The sequence below is a fragment of the Ciconia boyciana genome, chromosome 2 (assembly GCF_034638445.1).
Source record: "Ciconia boyciana chromosome 2, ASM3463844v1, whole genome shotgun sequence".
Taxonomy (NCBI): Eukaryota; Metazoa; Chordata; class Aves; order Ciconiiformes; family Ciconiidae; genus Ciconia; species Ciconia boyciana.
Genome location: NC_132935.1, coordinates 149356466 through 149382467, shown reverse-complemented (window position 1 = coordinate 149382467; position 26002 = coordinate 149356466). Strand labels below are relative to the sequence as shown.

Here is a 26002-nt window from a genome sequence, read left to right as displayed (position 1 = left end):
TAGCCAGCTGTTTCTTCCAATATAAGGACACAGCAAATCAGAAGAAATAAGTTGCTGCACTGAGTTTTGGAGTCAGCACTATTGGCAGGAGAAATGGTCATGGAAGCCCTATATAGACATGGATTTTGCAATGTTAAGTGTCTAAGCTGCACTGCATCTCACACCTATAAGGCCCAGCAGTATTTGCAGTTGTAAATACATCTTTTGCAACGTTAGAGGTGCTATCAGTGCCTCAATTAAGAGTCGTCTTAGATCACAAACTTCTTCCTATACTGTTTGAGCCCTACATTTTCTTTTCATTTTACTTCCTTCTATCCAAAAAAATATACAAACTGGTCAGCATGACTGAAGTAAACAACCTAGTTTATCCTAAGGTCAAGCTATCTATAGTAAATATTAAGTGACTGAGGGACTAGCCCTTTACCCAACACACCCTTTCAGCCTTTTCACTTAGTCACACGGAGTTCTAATTTGCAATGATGTAAGAAAGGCATATGTTCACACAAAAAATAATTTCAGCATCACATCATTTCTCATGGAGTCCTGTTGCCTGCTGATACTCGCAACTGTCTTGCATTTGCCAGCTGAGGCTTTTTTTAACCCCAGATCTTATGTGTATCCAAGAAAAGATATTTTTATTGCTCATATTTTCAGAAGTCTGATTAGTTTTCCAGAGCCCTTATTAGAAAAAGTATGATCCAACACGGAGAAGAATCAAGGTCCTCAGATATGTAGCTGTGTTCTCCCAGGCACGAGGTACTGGTTAACTCCTCTTTGTTAAAAGGAAGATGAGGACAGAATTAATTCTCTTTAGTATTCATTAGGCTTATCTAGAGGCAGGTAACTAGTAATACACTGAAGTGAAGACTCAGTGGAAAGCAGAGAATTTGGGTCATGATCATGAAGTATCACATTTTGGATTTGTGAAAAACTTCTTGGGAAAGCTAAGGTCCTGAATGACAAGCCAATGGCAGGTTTGAAGAAGAAAAACGTTGCTTCTAACTTTACTTGGGTTCTAGGAACTGCGGTACCAAAACATCTACCTCCACAAAGTGATTTTTAACCCCTGTTCAAGTAACAGCTCATTTGGAAAGCTAACTGGAAGTCATAAAGCTTGGTTGGACTTTGGCTTACGGGACTCCAGCAATTCAGATAAGCTACTCGGTTTACAAAGGAGGTAAAGGAGGACCTCCCCTCCTAATAAGGGAGGTCACAGCCATGAGCATTTTTATCATCTGTGAATGTGTTTAGGGAGCTCTGGCAACATCTGATTCTGCCAGCTACTTAAGAATTTCAAGTAAACAAACATGCAATTTAGTGCAAATTGTTCTACTAAAAGCAAGGCCAGTGAAAAATAAAAAGAGTAAAACATCTAAAGAATTGGAACAAGGAAATGTTAGGTAAAAAGAGGTGGAGTAAGAATAAAACCAGAAACTAGTAGACAATAAAAATTGACTCAAATCCAATCCTTATGTTTTTATTCAGGGCAAGCTCCCAGTGAAGGCAGTGAAAGTTTTGCCTGACAACCTCAGACTTATGTGAGAGATAAGACTTCTAATTTTAATGAAGGGCTGAAGAGAACTTCACACAAGACAGATCATATGTTGTCATTAAGTAACTTCATCAGCTCCAGGGCAAGCTCTAAGCAAACCTCAACATGAAAGGCAGGCTAGCTTGAACACAGGCCTGTTAGTGGGAAATAAAGAATTCTCTTCTTAAAAATTCCACTAAAACAACTGTATTGTGGTTGCAAGTTGACCTGTTTCCACAGACGAAACTCTCTGGGAGTTTCCAGGTAACTGGTTTGTGACATCTACCCTGTGACACTCCTCTTAGACTAACTGGAAGATTACTGCATGGGTGCGGCAAGCTCATGTTCCTTGAACAGTTTAATACCAAGAACATGACACTTTCTTTCAACGGTCAGCTTGACTCAAACTTAGAATCCATCCTCATTATTTGAAAATTTTAAAAAAAGACATCTTTTAAAATGTTGGTATCGTAATAGGATCTACACGGTTATATTCCTTACACACAATGTTTGCGAAATAAATATAATACAACAAAGCACATAGCCATCATATTAAAAAAACCAAAATGCATATCCATCCAACTATAATGCAAGATCAGTATCTTTAAAGAGACTGACTTTTTGCCGGATAACATTTGAAATTTATATATTGTTTTATGTGTAGCTAAAATTAAAAAATGATTTTTCCCTTAAAATTCTATCCACTTTCCCACTAACTTAGGCTTTATACAGCAGTAGGTATTGTATATCAAAGGACATATGAATGAAAGAGAACAGGTACATTTACAGTCTTTCATCACAGTTTGATTTGATGCAGCCACTTCTCAGTGTCTGCAGCTCTGTAGCTGCATAAATAATTGGCAGCTACTGACAACCCATTCAAAGCAGAAGTCATAAAATCCACATCAGTAAAAAAAAAAAAAAATCCAGAACATCAGAGACTTCTTTTATATATTTTGTTCAAATCTCAGCAAAATTTGTAATGGCAAGTTGGAAAATAACTGTTTATGTTTAATATGTAGGTTTGAAACCAGACATAAAATCTGAGAGCAGAGTTTGGTGATTTAGAGAGCAATTAAACATCTATTTTCTCATATGGCTCAAGGAAGAAGAAACAGTTTTCATTGTTCTGATTTAAATTCCCAGTTAATCTGAAAATATCTTTTAGGTTGAAAAAACAAAAAGGAAGAAAAGGAATTATATATCTTTCATTATTTATAAGCATCATCTTACCTTACATCTCTTGGTGAGTTCCGTTTCTAGACAACTTTGGCAGGTATTTTAATTCAGAATTAGTTTCAGCAATACATGCCATTACATCTTCTCGTTAAAATAAACCACTTTTTCTCTTTTCCTCAGACAAAGTATGTGGGCTAAAAGAGCTGCAGCGTCTCTGTTCAAGCGATTTCATGGACACTCAGAGGCTTTCTTTCTACTGTATGAAAGTTAAATCTGAGTAAGGAAGGCATTTTTCCTGTCCCGGAAATCAGTATAACCAAAACCAATGCTGAGCTAAGGAGAAATGTTTCTTCCATGTGTTCTGTTTGGCAGACACTGCAAGTCATATCAAGGAAACACGTGATGTTTATAAATACAATATGGCTCATGTTGTCATAACCTCTCAATGACAAAAAGAGCATTAGAAAAAGCAGACAGCAAAACAGCAGGAAAGATGAGATTTGTATCATTTGGAAGGTCTCTATCAGATAATAGAAGTATTAGCATTTCCTTTTCTTTTTTCTTTTTCTTCCCAAAAGAAAACAAAGTTTTATAGTAATAGGATCAGTAAGGCAAACACGTGGCAACTTATATAAATGCTGTCCTATAGGCATCCTAGCACTAAAACGCATTCACCCGATTTATTGCTTGAATTCTTTTCCAATAAATACTTTTGTCCTAAATACCTCTACGTAGTTCAAGGAGCTGGTTTGGTGGTTTTTTTTTTTTGCCATAGTATTCAATGAACAAATGTAATTTTGGCAGCATTTGCAGCTTTTATGTTTATCGATGTTAAGATCACAAACAATCCAATGAAAAGAAGTTAAACATCTCAAAGAAGCTGGATGTATGTTTACAGATACCTCAAGAATACAGAAGGATGATCCTGCTTTTATTATCTCTCTATCTTTCCAGCAAGCCAGCGCTGAATTTCAGGCTCCTTGGATGCTTTAAATTCTTGGGGAGTTGTTTGAGGGTTTTTAGCACTTGCAGGGTTTTTTTAAGTTCACAAATTTCATCTAAGTCTGGAGAGTTAAAATGTCAGCAACCTGCTAGCCAGGCACTTTCAGGAGAAAAATGAAAATTTGCTGTTGCACAATTTCAGTAATAAAAGCTATTCAGCACAACAGTTTACCCAACTTATCAAATGTCTGTCTCATTTTACTATACAACTCATTTTAGCTTATCCCCTCTCATCTTGGCAGCCCAAACCCCCATCGCTGCCAGGAACATCATCAACCTGGCAACATTTTTGCCATTCTAACTCCCAGAAAATGCGGAGTTTCCAGGTACCCCCTGCTCCTCCAATTCAGCTCTGACTCAACTTGCCCTAATTGTTCTTTCTTGGAGAAACACTCTCTAAAAAAAATCTAAAATACCTTGAAGTGTACCTCGATACAACAGCAACCACGACAAGCATTCTTTGGATATTCTGGCCTCACACACTCAGCAGAGGTCTGGGAGAAAGCGCTGACCTGCTAAGGCCTTATGCAAGTCAGGGAATTAAGCAAAAACATGGTGGGTCTAGGACATTTTAAAACAAAGTGTCACACACAGACTTTGCAGCAGGTGGTTGGGAAGAGAAAGATTGCCAAGCAAAATAGCCACCAGTTTGTTATGAAGTAAAAATTCCCTCCCGATTCTCAAAACTGGCAGACAGATGAAGCCCAAAACAAGCCACTGCGTAAACCAACATTATTAGTATCCAACTGTGCCACCAGAAATGCAGACAACTTGCAATGACAGAAGGGGGAGATTATAATTCAGGATTCTTCCTCTTTTAGACACTCCATAAAAGGAGGATGTAGGGAATGAGGACAAAAAATACGCTGTACACATTCGGTGGGGGAATCACTTCCACTTGGAGTCACCAGGGGCTCACAGCAACAACCCAGGATAAAAGGAGCTGTGACACTTCCAAAGAAATTCAATTCATTCAGCAACACAGGAAAATCTGCTGTCAGTTCTTTAGTGTCATCTGTTGACGTTGAATCTATACACCACTGCTAAACATGAGAGAAGAGGCAACCTGGACCCTACACCTAATAAGTCTGAGAAAGTCTTTTCCTCTGCAAATTTACACAAATCACAAATGTTAATTCTAACAGCACAAACCAGTGTGGTTGTGTACACGCATTTGCACTGGAATTCAAAACAATGCCAGAGAGAATAAAAAGATCATCTAAACATTTGGACACGAGACAGTATTTTGTCAAAAGAAAGTATTGTTGCACAGAAAGCTAGAAAGTGCTGATAAATGTTACAAGGTCAGGCTAAGGAATAAATGAATAAAATGCAGCAATGTGAAGATACATTTCTCCAAAGAAAACAGCTGCTACAGATTTTCAGCATACATTTTGGGAAAGGAATAATAAAAAAGGAAGAGCACAAACACAAATATTCAGTGAGACGGCACTATGTGGGTACCTCTTGCTTGAACAGCATTCAACATGGCAGACCTGTCGAACAAACCACGCTCTTCAAGATGTAAATGTCCACAGCACAGTATCAGTAAGCAAGGCACTCAAGGATTTCAGGAGAAACCATCCTTTAGAACTTGCTGAGACACCAAGCAAAACCCCTCTTCTCAAACACAACCCATTCAGAAAAATGCATGAAACAGAAAGAAGACCAGGAAAATTAGAATTAATGGACATGAAAGCTGAGTGGTTTGATAGGAGATCTCAAACTCACAGATCCCACATTCCTCTCACACATTCTGAGTCTTCTTGTCCATATGGATAATACTTAATACTTCAAGTGTTACTGCCAATTCTTATACAGATCTCACATCTGTTTGGTAGTTAAAACAGGTGTCCAAGCTGGCAGCTAACATTATTTTCTGAGATTATTTTGGGTCTGTTACATGGAAATGATTATAAATCACATGAATAGAAGCCTGAACATCATCAAACCCAGGGATAAAGGTTCCAGAGGGACAAGAAGGAGAACAGTAGAAAAATCTGTAAAGGCAAAACTTTCCCAAACCTCAAAAAACCAAAGCTTTAACTCACATATGCCAGGAGATACAACCATACTCACAGTATCACCATGGAAAAATGTACTTACAAGGGCTGATTCATGATATTCTAAATACTGTTCTTTCAACCGGTCTGACAACAAGCTGCTTTTCTGTAGGTTTTTTGAAGCAGTTAACCATGATGCAGAGCACAGTAGTTACAAGAGTTACTCCCTACTTCCCACTGTAGTCAATTTAGCACTCATATCTCACATGAAATTGAAGAGCATCAATTTATCCAATGCAAAGATGCACAAACACAAAAGGAGAGATGAGTAGCAAAGCTTTTCCCACAATCTTTTGGGTACCATGCAAAGCCAGTACGTAAAATGTACATGTTTCTCACTTACTCCCCTTGCATTTCCACCCCCTTTAATCTGGTTTTCTAAGGAGAAAGGGATAGATAACCCATCTGCTTATTGGTGGTTGTCTCCCCTGACCTAATAACTTGTGAATCTGCAGGCAAATTTCAACCAGATTTAACCAAAGGGTAGAAACCATTAGACTACTATGTCCCTACAAATTTTGCTGAAGTAGAGATTTGCGAGAAGATGCTACAGTACTTTTCTGTCAAAGAGAGGAAAAGTTGCAGTGTGTGCTCCAGCTTTTTAGACTCCGGAGGATGAGGATCGGAGAGAGTGTTATTAAATCCCTCTGCTTTGGAAAAAGCCTCAGTTAGGATCTGAGCGTTGCTGCACAAGGAAGAAACCAACCAGAAAACACACATCCTAAGACAAACAGGTTTGATTATTTCCGGAGCTCAAGAAATCACTTGTTTCCACGCTCATAACTTTGAAGTGCAGAAGTTCACATAGATCAAAGGGAAGACTTTTTGCATGTTTCTCCACAAAGCCCCTATGAACATCCTGGCTCTGACTTCACCTCTCAGACCAGGAAGACAAGAAATTTGCCAATGCAAAGGAGTAGCCAAATGAGAAAATAGCTGTTTTGTTGGATGCGCAGACTTTTGAAATGGCATCTTTGGCATTTCAGCAGAGCAAAATACAATATTCAACTATGAAACCACCACTTCTGCAAAGGTCATTACTGTCTCACCATTATTTCTGAGTTATGGCCAAAGAGAGATAACTCAGCCATAATCAGGAGGTGTAAAGTGTGCATATCTTTTGTACAACACAGTATTTTAAAATAAGCAATACAAATTATTACAGTTTTTGCACAGAAGCAGCACCTGTGTTCAAAACAAGTCTGTAAGGCAGTAAATTCCTCGACGAGGGCCAAAGAAGTAATCTTTACTTTTGAATATATGTAGCTAACACAGCAGCTAACCATATCTGAAAACAGGTCTAGAGCACACAAATAAAGCCACAGTGGATACATTCAGCATCCACTGCACATGGAACAAGAACAGTATAGCATAACTTTATAAAGCCACAGTGAAATTGTTACATGAGTTAATGCCATAATGCACAATGACAGTATGTCATGCCTTCGAGTATGAATGAGATGTATCAGATACATCCAGTTACTGCTACAGGAATATAACTAGAACTGAAGAATTTCAGGACCTTAAAGAAGACACTAAAAACTATCACATCAGCCCTTTGAAGCACATCTATTTGCTCTCTCATGTTGTGTGTGCAGCAGTGTGAATAATCAAGTAATTAGATTTCTGACCTATCAAAAGGGCCATTTTATAATTGAAGTACATAAATGAGAGGTGGTTGAGAATAGTGCCTGTAAATAAACTATTGCAATCTTTCTAAAATAATGAGGCCCTAAACTGTTGAAACAGCAGAAGTACTTACATGAAATATTAATAATAAAGCAGTGTGACATGCTCAGAATTGATAATGAAACCAAGAAGCAAATGTACAATTAAGCAAATCACTTCACAGGAAATTTTCTGCACAGTTCAATCAGCTTTGGAGCACACATAAAAGCCACAAAGCAGGTAGGACAGTAGTGCCATTGCCTTCTGGCCCCACTGAGCTCATTTTGTTGTACCATTTCCTGGGGACAGACCTAGGATGGGTGGGGAGGAGACGAGGTTGTGTAATCTCACCACCTGCAGCACTCCCTGCTGCAACGCTAGCTGCGGGTAACACAGTGGAAGAGGTGCTGCACAGCCACATCTCCTGCCCTCTCAGCATCAAGGCGGGAGATTACAGCCCAGCAAAAGATAGAGACAGTAAGAGAGAAATTGAATACATTTCAAATGCCTTTGCTATAGTTTCCCAGTACAAAAAGTTCACTTGAAAATGCAAATACACTAGTCCTTGTTCAGTACAGGTAGAAAATTTTAGAAAAAGACAAAACCATTTACACCACAATGGGTATTTATCAGAATTTCTTATTTGAAATGGTCATTTACAAAGTGTTTCAATAGACTTCAAGCTAGGTACATCTGCTCAGCTACTGCAAACCAGTCCACATGCTGAAGCCTTGCTGGAGTGAACTAACACCATGCCATACTTTGCTGTAAAGGGTCTGGAAACACGAAATAAGTTGTTGTATAAACTCTGAGCACTGTCTGTGTCCCAAAATAAGTAATTAAAGGCTATGATTTCATTCACATGCTTTAATGCTAGTAAACAAGAACAAAAAGCAGTTAATGCTCAGGGCAAGTAACTGGAAAAAGCAAAGCAGGTAAGAAACATTACGGTAAGCATTATCAATTCCCTCTTCTGTATACATGTTGTACATATACCCTCGATTTTATGAATTGTTGTGCTCATATTACAGTTAAGAATGTAAACATTTAGCATAAAAGCTGAGGAAAGAGGAGTATAAATACAGCACTAGGACTTACCCTTATATCTCCATTTACAGCTCTGGAAGTGTGATTAAATGCGTGTGCAGGATCTTTGTTGTAAACTTTAAGGAAAGATCGGTCTTGAATATTCCTGGAATCAAAAGAATCAGCAATGATAACAGATGAAAGTAGTTTTATTTACTTTGTTGCCCGAAAATTTCAGGTAACAAACAAACATAGGTCTGCAGCTGGCCTATAAGAAAAACCTAAATGCCATAAATTAGACACACAAAACCAAACAAAAGCCTACTTTGATTCTCTTTCCCATGGGAAGTATCATTCTTTTGCTACAACTCCACACCCATAAAAATTAGATAGTGTTAAGTTTCTTTCAAGATCCTGCCATAGACTTAAAACACTTCGAAGACAATAGAGCTTCAACATTTACACAGCACTCAAAAGGATTTAGTTAATATTTACATGTTTTATTGTGTACTTGGTCCAGGTGAATTTTTGCTATTCTAAGAAGCAAGAATGTCAAAAAAAAGCAGTCTTTCTAACTGCAATTATTCTTGAGGCAATTCTAATTATCAGCTTGTTCACAAACCTGAAAAAAAAGTCCACAAAAGCTAAAAATTCAGTAGCAGGTAAATCCTTCCTCTAAACTTTATCTATAATAAAGATAGGTTTTTAAGGGAAAAAATAGGAACTACAAAAACAAATAAACAAGCAAAAGTTTTGATGAAAGCTGCCACAGAAATGGTTTAGATGGAAAGTCTAAAGAGAATATTTTTGTTTAATAAGAACCCTACACTTTGTCATTCATTAGTCTACTTTTAAACTGCTACATTTAGGAAAGAGTTAGATGACATTAGTTTTCTATTTTGTTTCAAAACCTACCTTCCAATAATTTTATGTCTTAGACATTTGCACTGAGTTCTGCTGATCTCTTGCTTACATTTAATTAGCAGCAAAGCCTCCAGTCTACACTCACTTACATCCTTTCAAAGCTGCGATTCCTTTCATTTCCCAGTAGTGATCTCTAGAGAATTTACACATGCGACTGAATTCCTTTCCTCCAGGTGCAGCTACAAGTCTAGCGAACTGATCTTAATCACTGGGATTATCATTTAAAAATGAAGGAAAGGATTCTTGGGCAGGTCCAATTTCTTTCTTACAATGTCATATTACAATCAGTGATTGCTTTGAATGGGTAGCTAGTCAGAACTTGTGCTGCTGTTGTAGATGTCAAGTAGTTATTAAAGAAACCCCACAGCTTAAGAGACAGATCAGTGCCTTCTGTTTAAGAACTGCAGGGCTGATGAGAAGTTTAGTATTTATGAGTGTTTACTTGTAGACTGCATAGGAAAATAGCTACCTTACGGCAAGTTCAAGTTCTTCAATTATTTATGGTAACATAAACTGCTTTCCGTCTTGCAAATGTGACCCTTTCGCTTTGAGACTTGCACTGGGAGTCTCGGTTACCATTTTCTGCCTCAGACTTGGAAATACGTTCTTTTTGATACAAAGCAAGCCCTCTCATCTTCAGTTCAAGAAATGGTATATTATTCATTCAAATAAATTTTATCTGCTGTCTTTCTGTCTGATGGCTATGAGATGGTACCTCAGCTAACTGGAGTTTGTTTTAAAAGCATTCTCCATAAATATTTCTTGTAGAAACATGACACCTTAAAGTAAAACATTGCTGCAAGGCAAAGCACCAAAATACTAGGCATTTGATCTCTGAAGTGAATTCTGTTTCACCTCATGTTGCTGTTCTAAGATAAACATTACTGATAGCAGGTATATATTACTGTACTTTTATTATTACTATTATTTGCATTACTGTAGCTCCCAGATGCCCTTGGCATGTTCAAAGGCCTCATTGATCTGTGTGTGCTGTATAAACACCCCAGGAATACAACCTCTTCACCAGCTTACAAGGTGAATAGAAGACACAAAAGACAACAGGACAGCTGCAGAAAGATAAGGGAACAAAAAGAAACGAGAAGACCATAGTCTCTCCAGACAGAGGAGGAATAAACAGATCCTGGGACCACGGGCATGCTCTGAGTAGGCAGTGCAACAGAGAGAGCGGGAAGGTGGGACTGGCAGGAGACCAACACAGTGGCTTTGCGGATGTCTGCAGAGAATGCCTTCCAAGTGCATTAGTGGGCTGCCTGAGAGAGGGTGTGAAGGCACTTGTTTGAAAATTAAACACATGTAGAATGAAAGTTGGCATTATTCACCAAGTGGAAGCAGATGGCACTTGGTACTGAACAAGAAATGAAAAGTAGCATTGAAGTGGACTTGGAGGAGCCCTCATAATGAAGACAAGTAGTTTATATTTAATGAGATTGAAACGATACAGCCAGAGGACAAATGAAAAAAATGCATGTGAAACAGTCTGCTTGTCAAACTAGGAAGAATGATCTTTGTTGCTTCATTTGAATGTGTAAGAGCGAACAAAATTACCTGTGTCAACTGCCTAGAAAAGACCATTACAGCAGTTGCTATTAAAAAGCTGATGAATTAGCTGAGTGTTTTTTCACTACGTGGCGGGAAAGGAAAGGCTGCATCATAGGGATGTTATGCAGAAAAAATCTGAAATCTACACTGGGTGCAGAGCCCTGAACCACTTTAAGAAAAGGACCAGGTTATGGGCTTAAGTAGAAAGACAGTCCCCAGTGATTGTCCCCAGTGATTTAAAAAAAATTTTAAAAAAGGGGAAGGAGTGTGATGGCCTAATGAAGGAGAATATAAGCTAGGCTGAAAGAAATGGTCCATGCAACTATATTAAAAGAGAAGATCAAGATTTTAGTTTGGACAGAAGAGGTAGGATTCATGTCATCCAACTACAGACATTCACAGGGAAGACATCAATAGCTAGGTTCTCTGACATGTATAATTTATCAGACAATTTTATAGGATTAATCACCACCAGCTCAAAATGTGGACATAAAATCTCCATTTGATCAGATGAATCCCATCCTAAAGCAGAGACAGAAAAATAAATGGGAGAGTCACCCAAGTAGGTATGATAATTCAACTAATCCACAGGGGTAAGATGATGGAGACAGGTATAGACAAGGAAAAGGAAGGAGGACAAAGCCCTGAAAAAACACAACAGAAAATCAATGTTTGAGAAGAGGACCTCTCAAATGATACCTGAAAGGAGAGGAGAGAGACAGGAAGAAATCAGGAAAGAACAGCCATTGAAACAAAGGGAGGTCAAAGTTTCAAGAAGAAAACATTAAAAGTACATCAGAGATCTGAGAGAAAAAGGGTGTTCACAAAAGCTGGCCATTTGTTGACTTTGACAATTGCAATGGAACAGTAGGGAACAAAAGACAAGTTGCAATTAGAAGAATAAAACCCCAGACAGGTTGGAAATGGGTCTAGAACAGAATTAGAAGAGTAAAACTCCAGCCAACAGTTGTAGCGACTGCTCAGTGCAAGAGAAAAAGGTAACGGGGTGGGAAGTGGAAATGTATGTTGTGTTCAGGGACAGTTTTGTTGAGAGGCATAGAAACATGTTAGCAACATAAGAGTAGGCACTTTAATAGAGTAATAAGTTAATAAATAGACAAAGCAAGGGATGCGAGGCACAGAGGAACATGAGACAGCCTCCGAGGGAGGTGGAAAGCTTCAGGAGTTGACTGAGACACCTGTGTTTAAAACAAGGAAGAAAAGAAAATTAAAGGAAGACATGTCAAGCAAAGGAGAGAAAAATTATACTTCATCTCTTCTCTGAAGGGAGACACTGGCAAGATCTTGTGAAGAGTAAGGAACAAAAATAAATAAATTGTTGTGGAAATTATTCAAAAGTGATTAAAATGCAACTGGTAGTGTATGCTTTGGACTCCATTAAGCTCGAATCGCTGAGGTTCCCTTAGTGAGAAGGGTGGCAGAACTGAAGGAGGGAATTTTGTTATGGAGGAAGTCAGCTGGGTCATGGGATTTCCTCTAGAAATGCTCTACAATACAGGCATGGGAACAGAGGAAGCAGATGTTGGGACTGAGCCAGGTCTGAGGTTGGCAGAGTGACGCCTGCAATGGGAGCAAGGGAAAAAAAGGTGGGAGTGGTATTAAGATAATCAACAACCACATTCTCAGGGGCAGGGAGGAGATGAAGTCATAAACTGTCAGTCTGAAACTCAAGGGAAGATGGAGGGATAAAGTGAGAGAGTAGGAGCCGATGGGCCAGATGATGGTTGGCAATAATGCGCTTGGCAACAGAGACGCAGCAACCCATATCTTGATTTAATCAGTTGATCCAATCTTGTGAATAGACTGTTTGATGTATAAGAAACTTGAGCACATGGTGAATGATGATGCAAAAAATCAGATGGGTCTTAACATAGGCATCACAGTGGCCAAACGGTGGTGTGGGAGTCTGCAAACCAAGGAAGATAAAAAAACAGAAGCTGAAATCCAAGGGGCTGGCGAATGACAAGACACTGGATAGACAGCCTGAGGAGAGCAAGATAGAGGAGAGAAAATGGAGTGCGGTGCTGTTCAAAGACTAAGAGGAATGGGAGAATTGGAAGTGGCAAGGCTAGAAAAGTTCCAACTTGCTCTCTTAACTACAACATGATATGGAGAAGCACCTGAGCCACAGGATCTCCAGAAGAAACAAGGCTGCAGCCGACAGTATACTTCTCTTATTTTCACATCATTTTCCTGCACTAGTGGCAGGCTGGCAGAGAGGAAACACCTTTTCTGCTTTCTCCTTCATCTTCTTATTCTCCTCTGTCCATTCTTTTTATCACATAACTTCTTATGAAAAAGATGGCACAAAGGCCCACCATATTTCCTTGCACAGTTTTACAGAGCGTAACATGTTTGAGGTGTGCCTGAGAGCTTTGTTGCTACATCATTTGGGACTTTCTAGGGACCCTGAGAACCTGGTCCTTCTGCTCGAAGAGCACAGACTTCAGGACTGAAGGAACACCATTAATGAAGCAGATGCACTCCCACAAAATAAAGGATAGAAAGATGCACCCAGATGTTAGTCAGATCATTTATTGACCAAGCTCTGAATTAGTGAAGGGAAGTGACTGCATCAGCTGCTGCATCCTGAGATAAAATGGGAAGGTGGTGGGGCTGCTGCAGCACTGTCAGCAGCGCCACAGATCTTTAGCAGTGTTAGATGATGAATAATTGGCACTGTTGTGAGGACATTGGTGACATTCATACTTGTAACTTCAGGCTCACAAGGATCAGACTTTGCTCTGCCAGCAAAGAAAAAAACAGTTTTTCTGTAAATGTTTTTTTTTCTGTTCCGTATTTTAAATGTTTATGTCTCAGTTAAAATTCAATAAAATATTAAATATGTGAACCTGCATGTATTAGATGAATATTTGAACAAGGTACACCATTTCTCAATGGCTTGTGCAACAGATCTTGTACCTACAGCTGAAGGCAGTGTCAGACCAAACCTCTCATATTACTCAGATACCACTGAACATGCCTTTATGTGTCAGGCCACTATCTGTCAGATACTTATCAACTCCACTCCTTTTTATTCTGTAAGTGCACTACAAAAAAACCCAAACAAACCCAACAGCTGTAATTCCATGTCCACTTACCTCACATCACACAATTCATAGTATATGTTTCTGCTCTCATCCTTGATGTAAATGGCCACACTGGGCGATTCCAGCATTTTCATCGTCAGTTGCTGGGGGAAGGCACTTACAAAAAGGGCACGAATTGTGTCTGTGCTTGTGATTTCATTCGGCATCCTCAACTGCTTTGTTTCATCTCCATACTGCAGATATAAAACACCTACAAGCAAAATATAATAGCAAGTTACATATTCTTAAGTGCACAGAAATGATCTGGGCTTCAAAGTCCATGGGGAACACAGACCAAACCCATAATGAGTACAAAAAATCAACTTACTCATAAAGCACATACAACATTTTCCTTTTCAACACACTATTGGAATAGAGCATAGAACAGTGATATGGTTGTGCCTTGATAAATATGCTTGCTCCAGGACTGGACTTTGCTGAGAAGCCTATTTTTACTGTTTTTCTGTTAGATAAATCAGAAGTTTACCTTAAGAAGGATAATGGAAAATCCCAAACACACCAAGTCTGCTCTGCAGTGGAAGGTGTTGGTAAATCACAAAGTACTTTTTTTTAAAGCAGCTGAGGAAGAACTTTATCCTTTTATATCACCCAGTTTCCCTTAAACATAAATTTTGCATTTTAGCCTCGTGCTTACCCAACAAACCCCCCCCAAAACAGATTTCCATTTTAGCACTAGTAATTTTATATTCACAATTCAATTTGCTGGCATTATATAGTATAAAGCCCTAGGTGAAACTCCTAGCAGGAGCAAAACTGAGGTCTCACACAAAAACAAGAGCCATTTTGGATCCTTTCAGTTTCACAGCAGTGTTAATAGTCATCCTTAGCACTCGGGGAGAAACACAAGTAATCTTAGATGCTGTATTCCAAAATATGGACATTCTTATTCACTCAAGACAAAAAGAATACCATTCTGATATAGCTAACTCCCTATTTGCAGGGAATGGGAGGCTGTGAGATGCTTGATAATAGAAAAAACATGGATAATATAGACCAGGGACTCAGGGAAGGGATACTAAGTTCTTCTTCCACGATGCCTGTATTGGCCCTGCCAGGGCTGTGCTGACTCCAGCATAACCAGCGGGTGCCTGTACTCCACTGGCCAGTACTGCACAATGAGCGTGACTCATTAGCTTTGCTACAGCCCAGTCCCATGCCATCCCAAGCTACAAAGCCCTTCAAGGACTGAAGCACTGAGAAAAGCCATCTCAATCAACAGCAGAAATCAGACTGGACTTGATGGGGTTGATTAGGTCTGACCATGATGGGCCTGGCTCCTAAAAACCACCAAAAGGTCTTCTCATAAGCATCTCCAACGTGGGAAGGCTCATTAGGACCTGCACAGCAGGAAACAGGCTGCCACACGATTGCAGCCAAACTACGACACTTCCCGGGATCCACAGCACTAAGGAGTAGATGCAGAGGCAAATGCTCAGCCGAACTACTTTGGATACAGAGGAAACAGGAACTGGTAAGCCCAGCTGAGCCTACATATTCAGTCCCTACCCAAGGCACGGATATCCTGCCTGGACATGGACTGATGAGAGCACACTGTGCTCTTTCTGAGCTATCTCGAGTGCCTCTGTACAACACTGCACTGTGCCAGGAAGAAACACCTTCCTATCTGCAAGAGATGGAGCAGGTATAGCTTCTGCAGTGGTGTCAAAAGACACTAAAATGGCAGATGACAGAATCACAGAATGTTTGAGGTGGGAAGGCACTTCCGGAGGTCATCTGCTCCAACCCTCCACTCAAGCAGGGACACCTACAGCCAGTTGCCCAGGACCCTGTCCAGACAGCTTTTGAGTATCTCCAAGGAGGGAGACTCCACAACCTCTCTGGGCAACCTCTGCCAGTGCTTGGTCACCGTCACAGAGAAATGGTCTTTCCTGGTGTTCAGAAGGAATCTCACACGTTTCAGCTGGTGCCCATTGCCCCTGACTGAGCATCACTGAAAAGAGCCTGGCTCTTGTCTTCTTTGCACCCTCCCTTCATGTACTTTTATACATTGACGAGATGCCTCCCTGAGCCTTCTCTTCTCCAGGCTGAACAGTCCCAGCTCTCTCAGCCTTTCTTCATAGGAGAGATGCTCCAACTGAGTTAATCATCCTTGTGGCCCTTCATTGGACTCTCTCCGATAGGTCCATGTCTCTCTTGTACTGAGGAGCCCAGAACTGGACACAGCACTTCAGGTGTGCCCTCACCAGTGCTTAGTAGAAGGGAAGGATCACCTCCTTCGACCTGCTGGCAATATTTTGTCTAATGCAGCCCAGGATACCACTGGCCTCCTTTGCTGCAGGGGCACATTGCTGGCTCATGTTCAGCTTGGTGTCCACCAGGATCCCCAGATCCTTTTCTGCCAAACTGTTTTCCAGCTGGGCCCCCAAGATATATTGGTGCATCCATTTTGCAGACATTTAGCAGCCCAGAATGAGATGGAAGAGAAAAAAAAATGCAGAAAATAAAGAAAAAAATACCACTGAAGTTTGTATTTCCACCAGCTGTCTGAGAGGCACTGCCACAGCTAAATGCTTTGTAAATGGCTCAAAAGCTATCTAGCCATTGGAAAGTATTTGGAAAAGGAATACAAAATCAGATCTGCTCAAGAATTAGTGATTACAGAAACACCTACACTGAATTCACTGCAGCTCATGTAGATACAGAATCAGGGCAGTTTTACACCTCACTAGTGACATAATGGTAGGACACCGTTCAGGCTGAAGTAACCACTAAAATCTTTATTACATTTTCAGGCAGACTTTGGGGCTTGAGCAGATTTGTGCAGCCATGCCTTTGCATCTACCAATAACCAATGCAGGTAGGCTAAAAAAACCTATTCTATGATTCTAGTTTACACAAAATGAATTCACAATAGTAATTGCAGTGTAGATGCACCGTATGATGTTCTCCCATGGCCAATATAAACAGGAAGGTTGGGAACACAAGGTCCTCAATGCGGTTACCATCAGTCATCAGCAAATCTCAGCAAATCACAAAACTTAGATGGTAACTCAATGATTTTCACTTGAAAGTCATCAGCAATGGGATGGGCAGTTTATAGTCCTGAGATACAAACACTGAGCAAAAGCAATGGGAAAAGCTAAGGTCCTAGAACACAAAGGCATTTAATGAAAAGAAGAGAAGGCATTTTAATCTAAGATGAGCCCTCTTTCCCCTTAGTCTTTAGTATTTTTGTCCCTATATTGTCCATAAGTGCTATAGAGAAATGAACATATACATAGGCATATGTTCCTACAATCAGTGGGTAGATAATTATGCTTGCACCTAGGGAAGGAAGATGTTAATTTTTCTGAATACTAACCAGACTACTCAACATTACCTAACCATTATTTAATATTAGGCTGCTTTTATAAAATGGATCTGTTAACATCATTTTCCTACTATTATCAAGAGCTGATACTTTTTCTTTCATTAAAATTGCAGTCAGACCCTTTATGAATCCTACTACAAACTTCCATTTTCCTTTCAGTGGAAAAATTGTTTCAGACTGAAAAGTCACTAGTTTTCTTTCAAAGACTGAGGAGAATTTTCCTAAAAATTTTATTTTAAATGCCAATATTTAATGGGTTATTAAACTATTTTTTCTTTTTTTGTTTATTTTAATTTGAAACATCATTTATATCTTTATGCTCTTCTAGGTACAATTGGCTTTTTAGTGCTCATTCAAATATTCTATGCAGCTAAACATTCTTTAGAATTTAGAAACTAACTATATTTGTAAAAAAAATTAAGTACACATGTTTTTAATGATTGTATTTATTTCACTGTTCCAAGATGTGCATAAACATATTCATTTTTGGTGATAGCTTTCAGTTCTTAGGAAGAACGTAAGGAACCTTCTATATTTTGGCATTTTAAACTTTCTTGGATTAAATGGCAAAAAATGATTTTTTGGCTAAAAATACAGACTTTGCATATCAGCTTCACAGATGTGTGTGACTCTCTTTTCTGCCCAGTTTAAAAGTTAGTGCAGAATGCACAAAATGCTGTTTTTGCATTTCAGGCCACTAAAAATATGCTGAATGTTGAGCTACTGAAACCGTTAACACAAAAGAAATGGCAGAGTTGAAAAATCTTCCTTATACACAAGTCTAAATCATTTCAGAACAGTCTTGACTCTGCCTGTCCTCCAATACTCCCACAAAATATTGATCCAAAACAAAATTACAATTATCTTTGGGTCTTGGATTTTCAAACCAAATATGCATGTTATCCAAAAAGATCATGCCTTAAAATATGCAGCTTTAACGTACAACTCAGAAAAATGTTTTGGCCACAATCTTACTGTAAGGGTAACAGACATTTTCAAAGGCATAAGAAATTCTTTTTTCCTTACTCTCCCTTAAATCACATGCCCTTAAAAAAAATACTGCCTCTCCTCTTGAGTTGTCTGATCCATATCATGATATAGCAATGCTTTAGGGCGTTTCCTATTTGACAAAACGAACTGTTCACTTCTGAAAATCCAGCTTCAGCATGACAGGATAAAGAGACTCAAAATCCATTATTTTAAGTCATTGACGTTATTTTTCTCCCACACATTGCTGGGCTGAAACTCTGAACACTGGCAATACCCACAGGCCCAACTTCATGGAAGCTGCTGGAGCTCTGAGGTTTGTTTTACCTTCAGCTAAAAAACTACTCCCATGGAGAATTAAAGCAAGAAGAAATAAAATATAACTCAGGCACGGCTTTTGTTAGGGCATAGCACATATGCCAGCAAAGCTGCTGGAAAGAAAGTTAAACACAATGGATGTTAATGTCTCCATGTACCCTCAAGTCCCTCTTGCGCTTATGCTTCTGTTACAATGGATTTACCTGAAACATGAAGGTTGTGCTGAGTTTTATAAAACAGAAAACAAATGGGACTGCAAAATGCCCTGCTACTCTAGGAAGACAGGTATGAAGATCAGTGTGAACGAGGAAACTATACCATGCAACTGTTTTGAAAGTCCAAGTCAGACAACACTGTGGCTACCACTTCTAGGTGCTCCTAGATACTGCCAGCCCTGGGCTTTCCTACAGCTACAAGGCAAACTGTGATGTCAAGCTTTCCCCTTTGTCCCCTTCGTCATGCTTCTATCACCTAGTTTCAGTAATACCTCTGGAATTTCTGATCATTCTTCACCCTATGGGCAACAGACCACAGCATTAAACACAGGCCATAGCAGAAAACATTTACGTGTAAGCCAGGCCTTAGAAACTTAAACCTCTTTACAAATTGCTTCACAACATTCCTGTCAACAGAAAGGTATGTTTTATAGTAGGGGAAATTAAACACCTGAGAGGTGAAAGGACATGTTCAAAGAAAGGTTTACAAGCATAAAACCCAGATCTGATGATGATCATGCAACCACACCACATGATCACCCTTTCCTTCCTTGCATACAGAGCTCTTTCAAAAACAAAAGTCTTTCTGCTCCCCCTTTACCAAGGGTCAGTGACAGAAGGACTTGCAAAGTATTTCGGCATTTCTCTCTGTGCTGGTCTACATGAAACACAACACAGTGCAACGAAAGATGCTAACTTACCTAACTTACACAGGCAGTGCCTCCTGCACAAGCTGAACCCATCAGCGCTGGGTTTAGAGGGTGCCCGGAGCAGCCATCCTCCACCTTTAGCCCAGCTAGCACAGCTTTGAGGACTGCCTGTGCTGTGGCTGCAGCTCACGCGGACACACCAGATGCATGGCAAGATGCTTGGCTCAGATACTGCCACTGGGCTGTAAAACCCACTTGGCAGCTGAGGACGTGCCCACACGGCGTAACGGTGAACCATACCTGAACTCACAGCATCCAGGCTGGCTTTAGAATAAGGAGCTGCATCACCAAAATGACTCAGCACTGTACCCATACCGGTAAGATCATAACTCCTTAGTTACAACTGGTGAAGGTTTACTCCTTATGGCAAAAGCTAATGTTATACAGGCAGCATGACACCACCCAGCTCACATCTCTCAGCACCTCCATCTAATACACAGTGCTGACCTAACCCTGACTAAGCACCACATTATGATGGTTATATTGCTAACAATGATGTCAGTGCTGGGCAGCTTAGATGCTTAGAAGAGCTTTAATCACAACTCTCTTTTATTTACAGAACAGGAATTATCCTTACAAACTGGTTATTTAAGAAAGAAAAAGATGAAGCACACAACAGCAAAGAAAAGTTACATACCTCATAAATCAAGAATAAGTTAACAAACATGATTGAGTCATCTTCTGTGGCCTTTAGAAATATTAATTAATTCTCTCGCACAATGAATTTTAAATGAAAAAAATACTGGTACTCACATAATCCTCTCATAATTATCTTCTCATAATGAACAAGGGGAAACTGAGACAGAAGAGTTAAATAACTCCTCAGTGTTATAAAATAAAATACAGTCAAAGCCTAAATTGGAGTTCATGAGTTTCTTTCCTGTGAAGCTACAGGACACTCTCTTTGCAGGCAAGACATCTTGCAAACTTCTGCACTGAAAAATCTTACTGACATTTAGCAACACCTTAATCTATGGGCTCCTGTCTGAAGAGAAGTATTAACTGATGATAATATCTGTATTTGGCTGATGTTGGGTGCTTGGGTGCTAGAGCATTGAAACCTTCCCACAGAACCAGAAATCACTGGCGTGAACAAGGCACTGCTACTCTCTTCTGATCCAGACACTCTATGTATCCTCTGGAAATTTTGTGTCCAATTTGAAAATTTCAAGTAATTAGTAAATCTGGTTGGACTACAGCAGTCAAAACCTGGATTCATTGGGAGCTCTGGAATTTCTTTAAATCAAAGATGCAAAGCTAGGTATAACTAAAACAGGGGGAAAATACGTACCAGAGGCCTCCAGATCTTGTTGGGTGAAATTACTCATCAAATATCAACAACATTCATCAACAACATCAAAAAAGTATATTAGTACATTAGGAATTAGTACAGGATATAGAAGGAATGGAAAATTAGATAAACTAGCAAAGAAAGTTGTATCTTAAGGTGGAGAAATATGGAGTACATGGTGAGGAAAAGCAGTGAGAACGGCCAGAAATCAAGCTGAGCTATGTTTTATAAAGTAAACTAAATAACACAATGTTGAGTTAGAGGTTGGTAAAGTTGTCATTATATTTGTTTCACTCTTTACCTAACCATCAGTTAACCATATCTTTTTTAGCTGATGGACAGTCTTTGTCTTTTCATACTGGTTTAGCTTGATCTTCCACCATATGGCCATTGAGTCACCAGCTCTGTCTGCACTTTCCCTCACACTGAAGTCAGCAGCAATGCCAACAAGCAAAAGTGAGAAAATGCACCCTTGTTTCTTCCTTATATTTATGTTGAACCATTAGTTGAGACTTGCATCAGTTTTAAAAACTAAGAATAACTTTTAAAATCTTGATGATAGCTATTTTTGTTGGGATACTTCAGGACAATCCAGAGGGGATCACAATAAAAACTGCCAAGCATTTCCTCAAAATCCAGTTTACAGTTTTTTAATTTTTTTTTTTACCAAAATGCCAAGATCATTCCAAGTTTTCTTTGATTTTTGTTTGACAAAATTCTAATATATAAGACTGTAAGGGTGGTATAGGTCCCATATTGTTCTCTCCACCCCGCCCCCAGCTATCAGATAAACAGACATAACACATAGTTGGTGTCCTTACCACCAAATTCTGCAAAAGTTATGCAGACACAAGCTTATTATAGTAACAACTCTTGCAGTGTGGAAGAAATTCCTCAATATGCAGTTCTTACTTTCCACACCCTCAAGACTTGTCTCTCCTATTTCACCACACACATTTTCAACTAGTCTGAGGTCATTGCCATGATCCTTGTGGTATTTCTAGCCTGAAGCTCTCGTACAAGTTTCCATTAGCTTCTCCCTGCTGATAATCTGTCCTCCACGTTCAGAAAATGTCTGTAAATATCCTTAGCTGTCTTCAAATACTAAGAGAATCAAAAAGTAAATATTTTAATGAAATAAAGACAATTACTTATTTTATATAATTTCCTTCCAGAATAGCCTGAAGAGTTTTGCTCAAGGTATTAAGTTGTTTGATAACAATTTCAATAAAAACAGGAACTGTTTTAATGTAGGCCAGTACTACTTCTTACTGCTATTTCATCCTTTTCTGCGACTTACAGTGAAAGCTGTAATTCTGCAATAGATTTGTTACCTAATGAAAAAACACATGGAAAATCCAGTAGTCGCATAAAATTTCTACCAAAGTGTTATGAGAAACAAAGATTTTTAACTGTCACTCAAATAGTAGCACTTTTCTACAAACGGATACATTTAGTTGGCTAAGAAGAAAAGGCAAAAAACAAAAAGAAAATTGACAACTTTTTTTAGCTGAAGAAAAATTGGTATTTGTCCTATCTGATTGCAGATAAAGCTGTGAAATAGCCTACTGCCAAAAGACAATTTTGTCCATATACCCATGTCAGCGAGTCCATCAAGTGTAGACAGTTACTTCTATCATCTAGAGAGTCTGAGGGAACATTTCAGTTTAACCCAGTTCCCCAGGTGGAAAACAATGTTCCGGCAGGATGACTTTTGGACAATAATTGCATCTATACCCTTGCTCTTGCTAGAATAGCCCAACTGACCAGCAACATGACTTTTTCATATCCCTAACCAACAAAACAATGCCAGTAAACTTGGAAGAACACAAAAATCCTACAATACTTAATGACAAATTATAAAAAAATGACAACTGAACAACTCAGGGAGATGAACTAGAAATTTCATGTGTAACAGAGCTATTTTTCAGAGGGCCCACAGGCTCGGCCATGCTGCATTTACTGCAGTTCAGATTCACCAATTTAGAGTAGTAAAACCAGAGAACTACACACCAACAGGCACAGGACATGCCTACGCAGGCTGTCACAGCTACACTGCTTTTGCCCACCAGAAGCTGAGCCGCTGACCTCTGAAGAAGCCAGTAAGCCATGGCCAGCCGGCTCCCAGCCAAAGGTAGTAACCTGGCTAGTACAACTTCAGAGGTTGTGTCTGCCAAAGACTATGTAGACATGTTAAGCATTTACAGACACCGTAAGCAAGCATTTTACATAGAGACATTTTTTGTTAGCAACTTTTAAAGGGGCAATAGGAAAAACAATGAGAAAACATCAATTAAATTTCTTGGAATATGTGTTCTTCCTCTTGAATAAACACAAAGAGAGAGAAAGAGATCCTACACAATTGCAGTTCCTTCCTATATAAATCAGCTGTATCAAACACCCATTACTTGAGTGGTGACTATTTTTATAAACCCTGATTTTTAGTACTAACCTGTGTAGAATTTATGTGTTCAAGGCCAGAATGTCACTGTTTTAGTCATGGAGTATTAAAGTCACGTAGGCCATACATGACTGGGTAGTTTTGCTGCATCTACCATATTTTCTGTATTTACTGTAGGAATTCTCTTCAATACTTCTGAAGTTATTTATTTTCTAAAGAGTTCACTACTGTCACTAGCAAGTTTAGAGGTTGAACCATTAGCATGTAAGAGCACAGCTGGTTACAGCATCACACCAGAAATCCACCTACATGGGCTCTAACAAGCAGCCTGACTTTTTGTTAAGTCATTAAGACCTACATTAAACAGGATCTTGGACCCGTGAACTTAGTTAGTGTGGTTAAGAAGAACGCCAAGAGGTCATTTGCTGGGTTCTCTCCAGTTTCTCATTATCTCTTTTGTACTAGGGAAATAAAAACTGGTCATAACAGCCCATGTGCAACCTCACAAATGCTGTGAAGAGAGGAATAATCACTTTCCTTAACCCGCTTGTTGTCAGACCCTAAGTCCTTCCTGCAAAGCTGCTCCCAAGCCAATCTGTCCCTGCCTATGTTGTCGCACAGGGCTCTTCTGTCCCTGCTGTAAGACTTCATTTGCCTCCGTGGACCTTCATGAAGTTCCTGCTAGCCCATTCCTCTGGCTCACTGGGGTCCCAGTGAGTGGCTGGCTGACCCTCCAGCATATTAAAAGCTCTCCCAAAAAAGGTCAGACTTGACCCTGCTGATGGTTCATTCCATCCCAACAGCCCGGTTGTTCATGTTGAAAAGTACTGGCCTCAGAGTCTACCCCTGAGGAAGACCACTGAAAACCAGCTGCCAGTTAGACTTTAAAGTATTAAGCCCTACTCACCTTGAAGGCCACCCGTATCTCCCCTGTGTGGCTACAAGGATGCTATGAGACAGTGAAAGGCCTTGTTAAAGCCAAGATAATATCCACCGCTCTGCCCTCATCCCCACAGCTGATCTTTTCATCACAGAAGGTAACTGGGTAGAAGCAATGGTACCAAGTGCTTGTCTTTTATGAAACAGTTGAGTACGTAAAAATTTATCCAGACAGGCTCCCATCTTGAGAGTTGCTCATACCATTGTCCCTAATATCCCAAGAGAGTACCCTAATCAGCAGGCTATCAACAAGCCTCTGATGCAGTGACTATCCTGTTACCCTGTTTAAATCAGGCTACTTTATAGCCAAAAATGCAAAAGAGAGAGAGAGAGAAAGAATGAGAACAAAAACAAGAGACAGCCTTACAAGATACCACAGAGATGACAGTATTTCCCAGTGAAAACAGAAACCTGAATTCAGGCCCAGCATAGTAACTATGCGTTAGAATCACTACCTAAATATATAAACAGTATTAGGAGCAATGACTAAATCCAAGAGCTGTCCTCATTCAGGGACTTGCTGTCAGCACTGGCAGCAAATCCTAAATACATTGTGCTGAGGGACAGGCTAGTACTATGCTTCTCTGCTTGGCCAAAATCTTGCACATCTTGCGATGCATGGAATTGCAATACACTTTTTTCTTTGCATGCCCTGGTGCAAATGGAAGGGTCTGGTGTTTGTGTGACTTACTGTATTAGAGGTAGAGTTACAAATTTTACCTAACGTGAAAATTAGATCAAATTTGTCCAAGTGATAGCTCCTGTGCCAGATATGACCCATGGGACAGCTCCATCTGGCCTCCTACTTTTCCTCTGAAGGGTAGTTTGGCATGTACAAGCTATTCCAGCTGCCAAATCCCTCTTCCAGCAGACACCAAATGCTAAAAGGCCAAATTGCTGCTGCTAAATCAGAATAAGAAGTGGTGGTAGAGCAGGACGAAGACATTGTACCTTCTGTGCAGGCATGATCTGGGGTAAAGAGGAAAGCCACTGCCACCTTGACATAGCTTTATTCAGTTGACCAATTTGGACCCTTATTACTCTACGTCTCCCTTTATCTTCACCAATCATTCTGATTTATTCATGTTGCACAGTCCTGCAATAGGAGTATTTTCTCACTATATTACCCAACATGGTGAGGTCCCATTTTTAGTCAGGGTCCTTTAGTATTACTGCACTGCAAATAAATAATAAAGATTGCATTCAAAAACATCTAACAGATATAGCAGTGACATATACAGACTTGCATAGCTAATGGTTTTATTTAGCACATTGCACATCTACTCCAGTCTCACTGCAATGAACCCGTTGGATCCATGCTGATACAGCCTGTTGCAACGGAGTCAAATTCAGTTCCAGTGTGACACAGCATCTAAAATATACTGCTTATCAGCTTTTTAGTGGCAGACAGAATGTGCTTCTGTTGAAACAGTATGTATTAAATAAGATCTGGCTTCTTGGAAGCATTTTTTTTTCAGGTACACACAAGACATTCTCTTATAGGAGGAAGAATGTGTTAAATAAACAATAATTGACTGCACGAGTGTTAGCCTGGGAAGGCCAATATTTCACTCTTCCATATAGCTGTCTTTCACAAATCATGTAAGGACAATAAATGAAACAGAAAAAACTCCCAGCACTATGATATGTCGATATGATTGTTTACCTTCTTTTGCTCTTTTGATGCAAAATATTTCAGGTAAAAGGTGTTGGGTTTTTTTTTCTT

The 26002-nt window shown here is 39.6% G+C and overlaps 1 protein-coding gene across 15 annotated transcripts in view; it reads right to left on the bottom strand.

Annotated features, from left to right (window-relative positions):
• KIAA1217 (KIAA1217 ortholog) overlaps positions 1-26002 on the bottom strand; it is a 371546-nt gene that overhangs the window by 68376 nt on the left and 277168 nt on the right. For all 15 annotated transcript variants that reach the window (XM_072854451.1, XM_072854441.1, XM_072854450.1 and 12 more), the window contains 2 exons: positions 14076-14274; positions 8542-8635 (listed from right to left, as the gene is read on the bottom strand). In XM_072854451.1, the coding sequence (XP_072710552.1) occupies positions 8542-8635; positions 14076-14274 (293 nt within the window). The remainder of the gene's footprint in view (positions 1-8541; positions 8636-14075; positions 14275-26002) is intronic.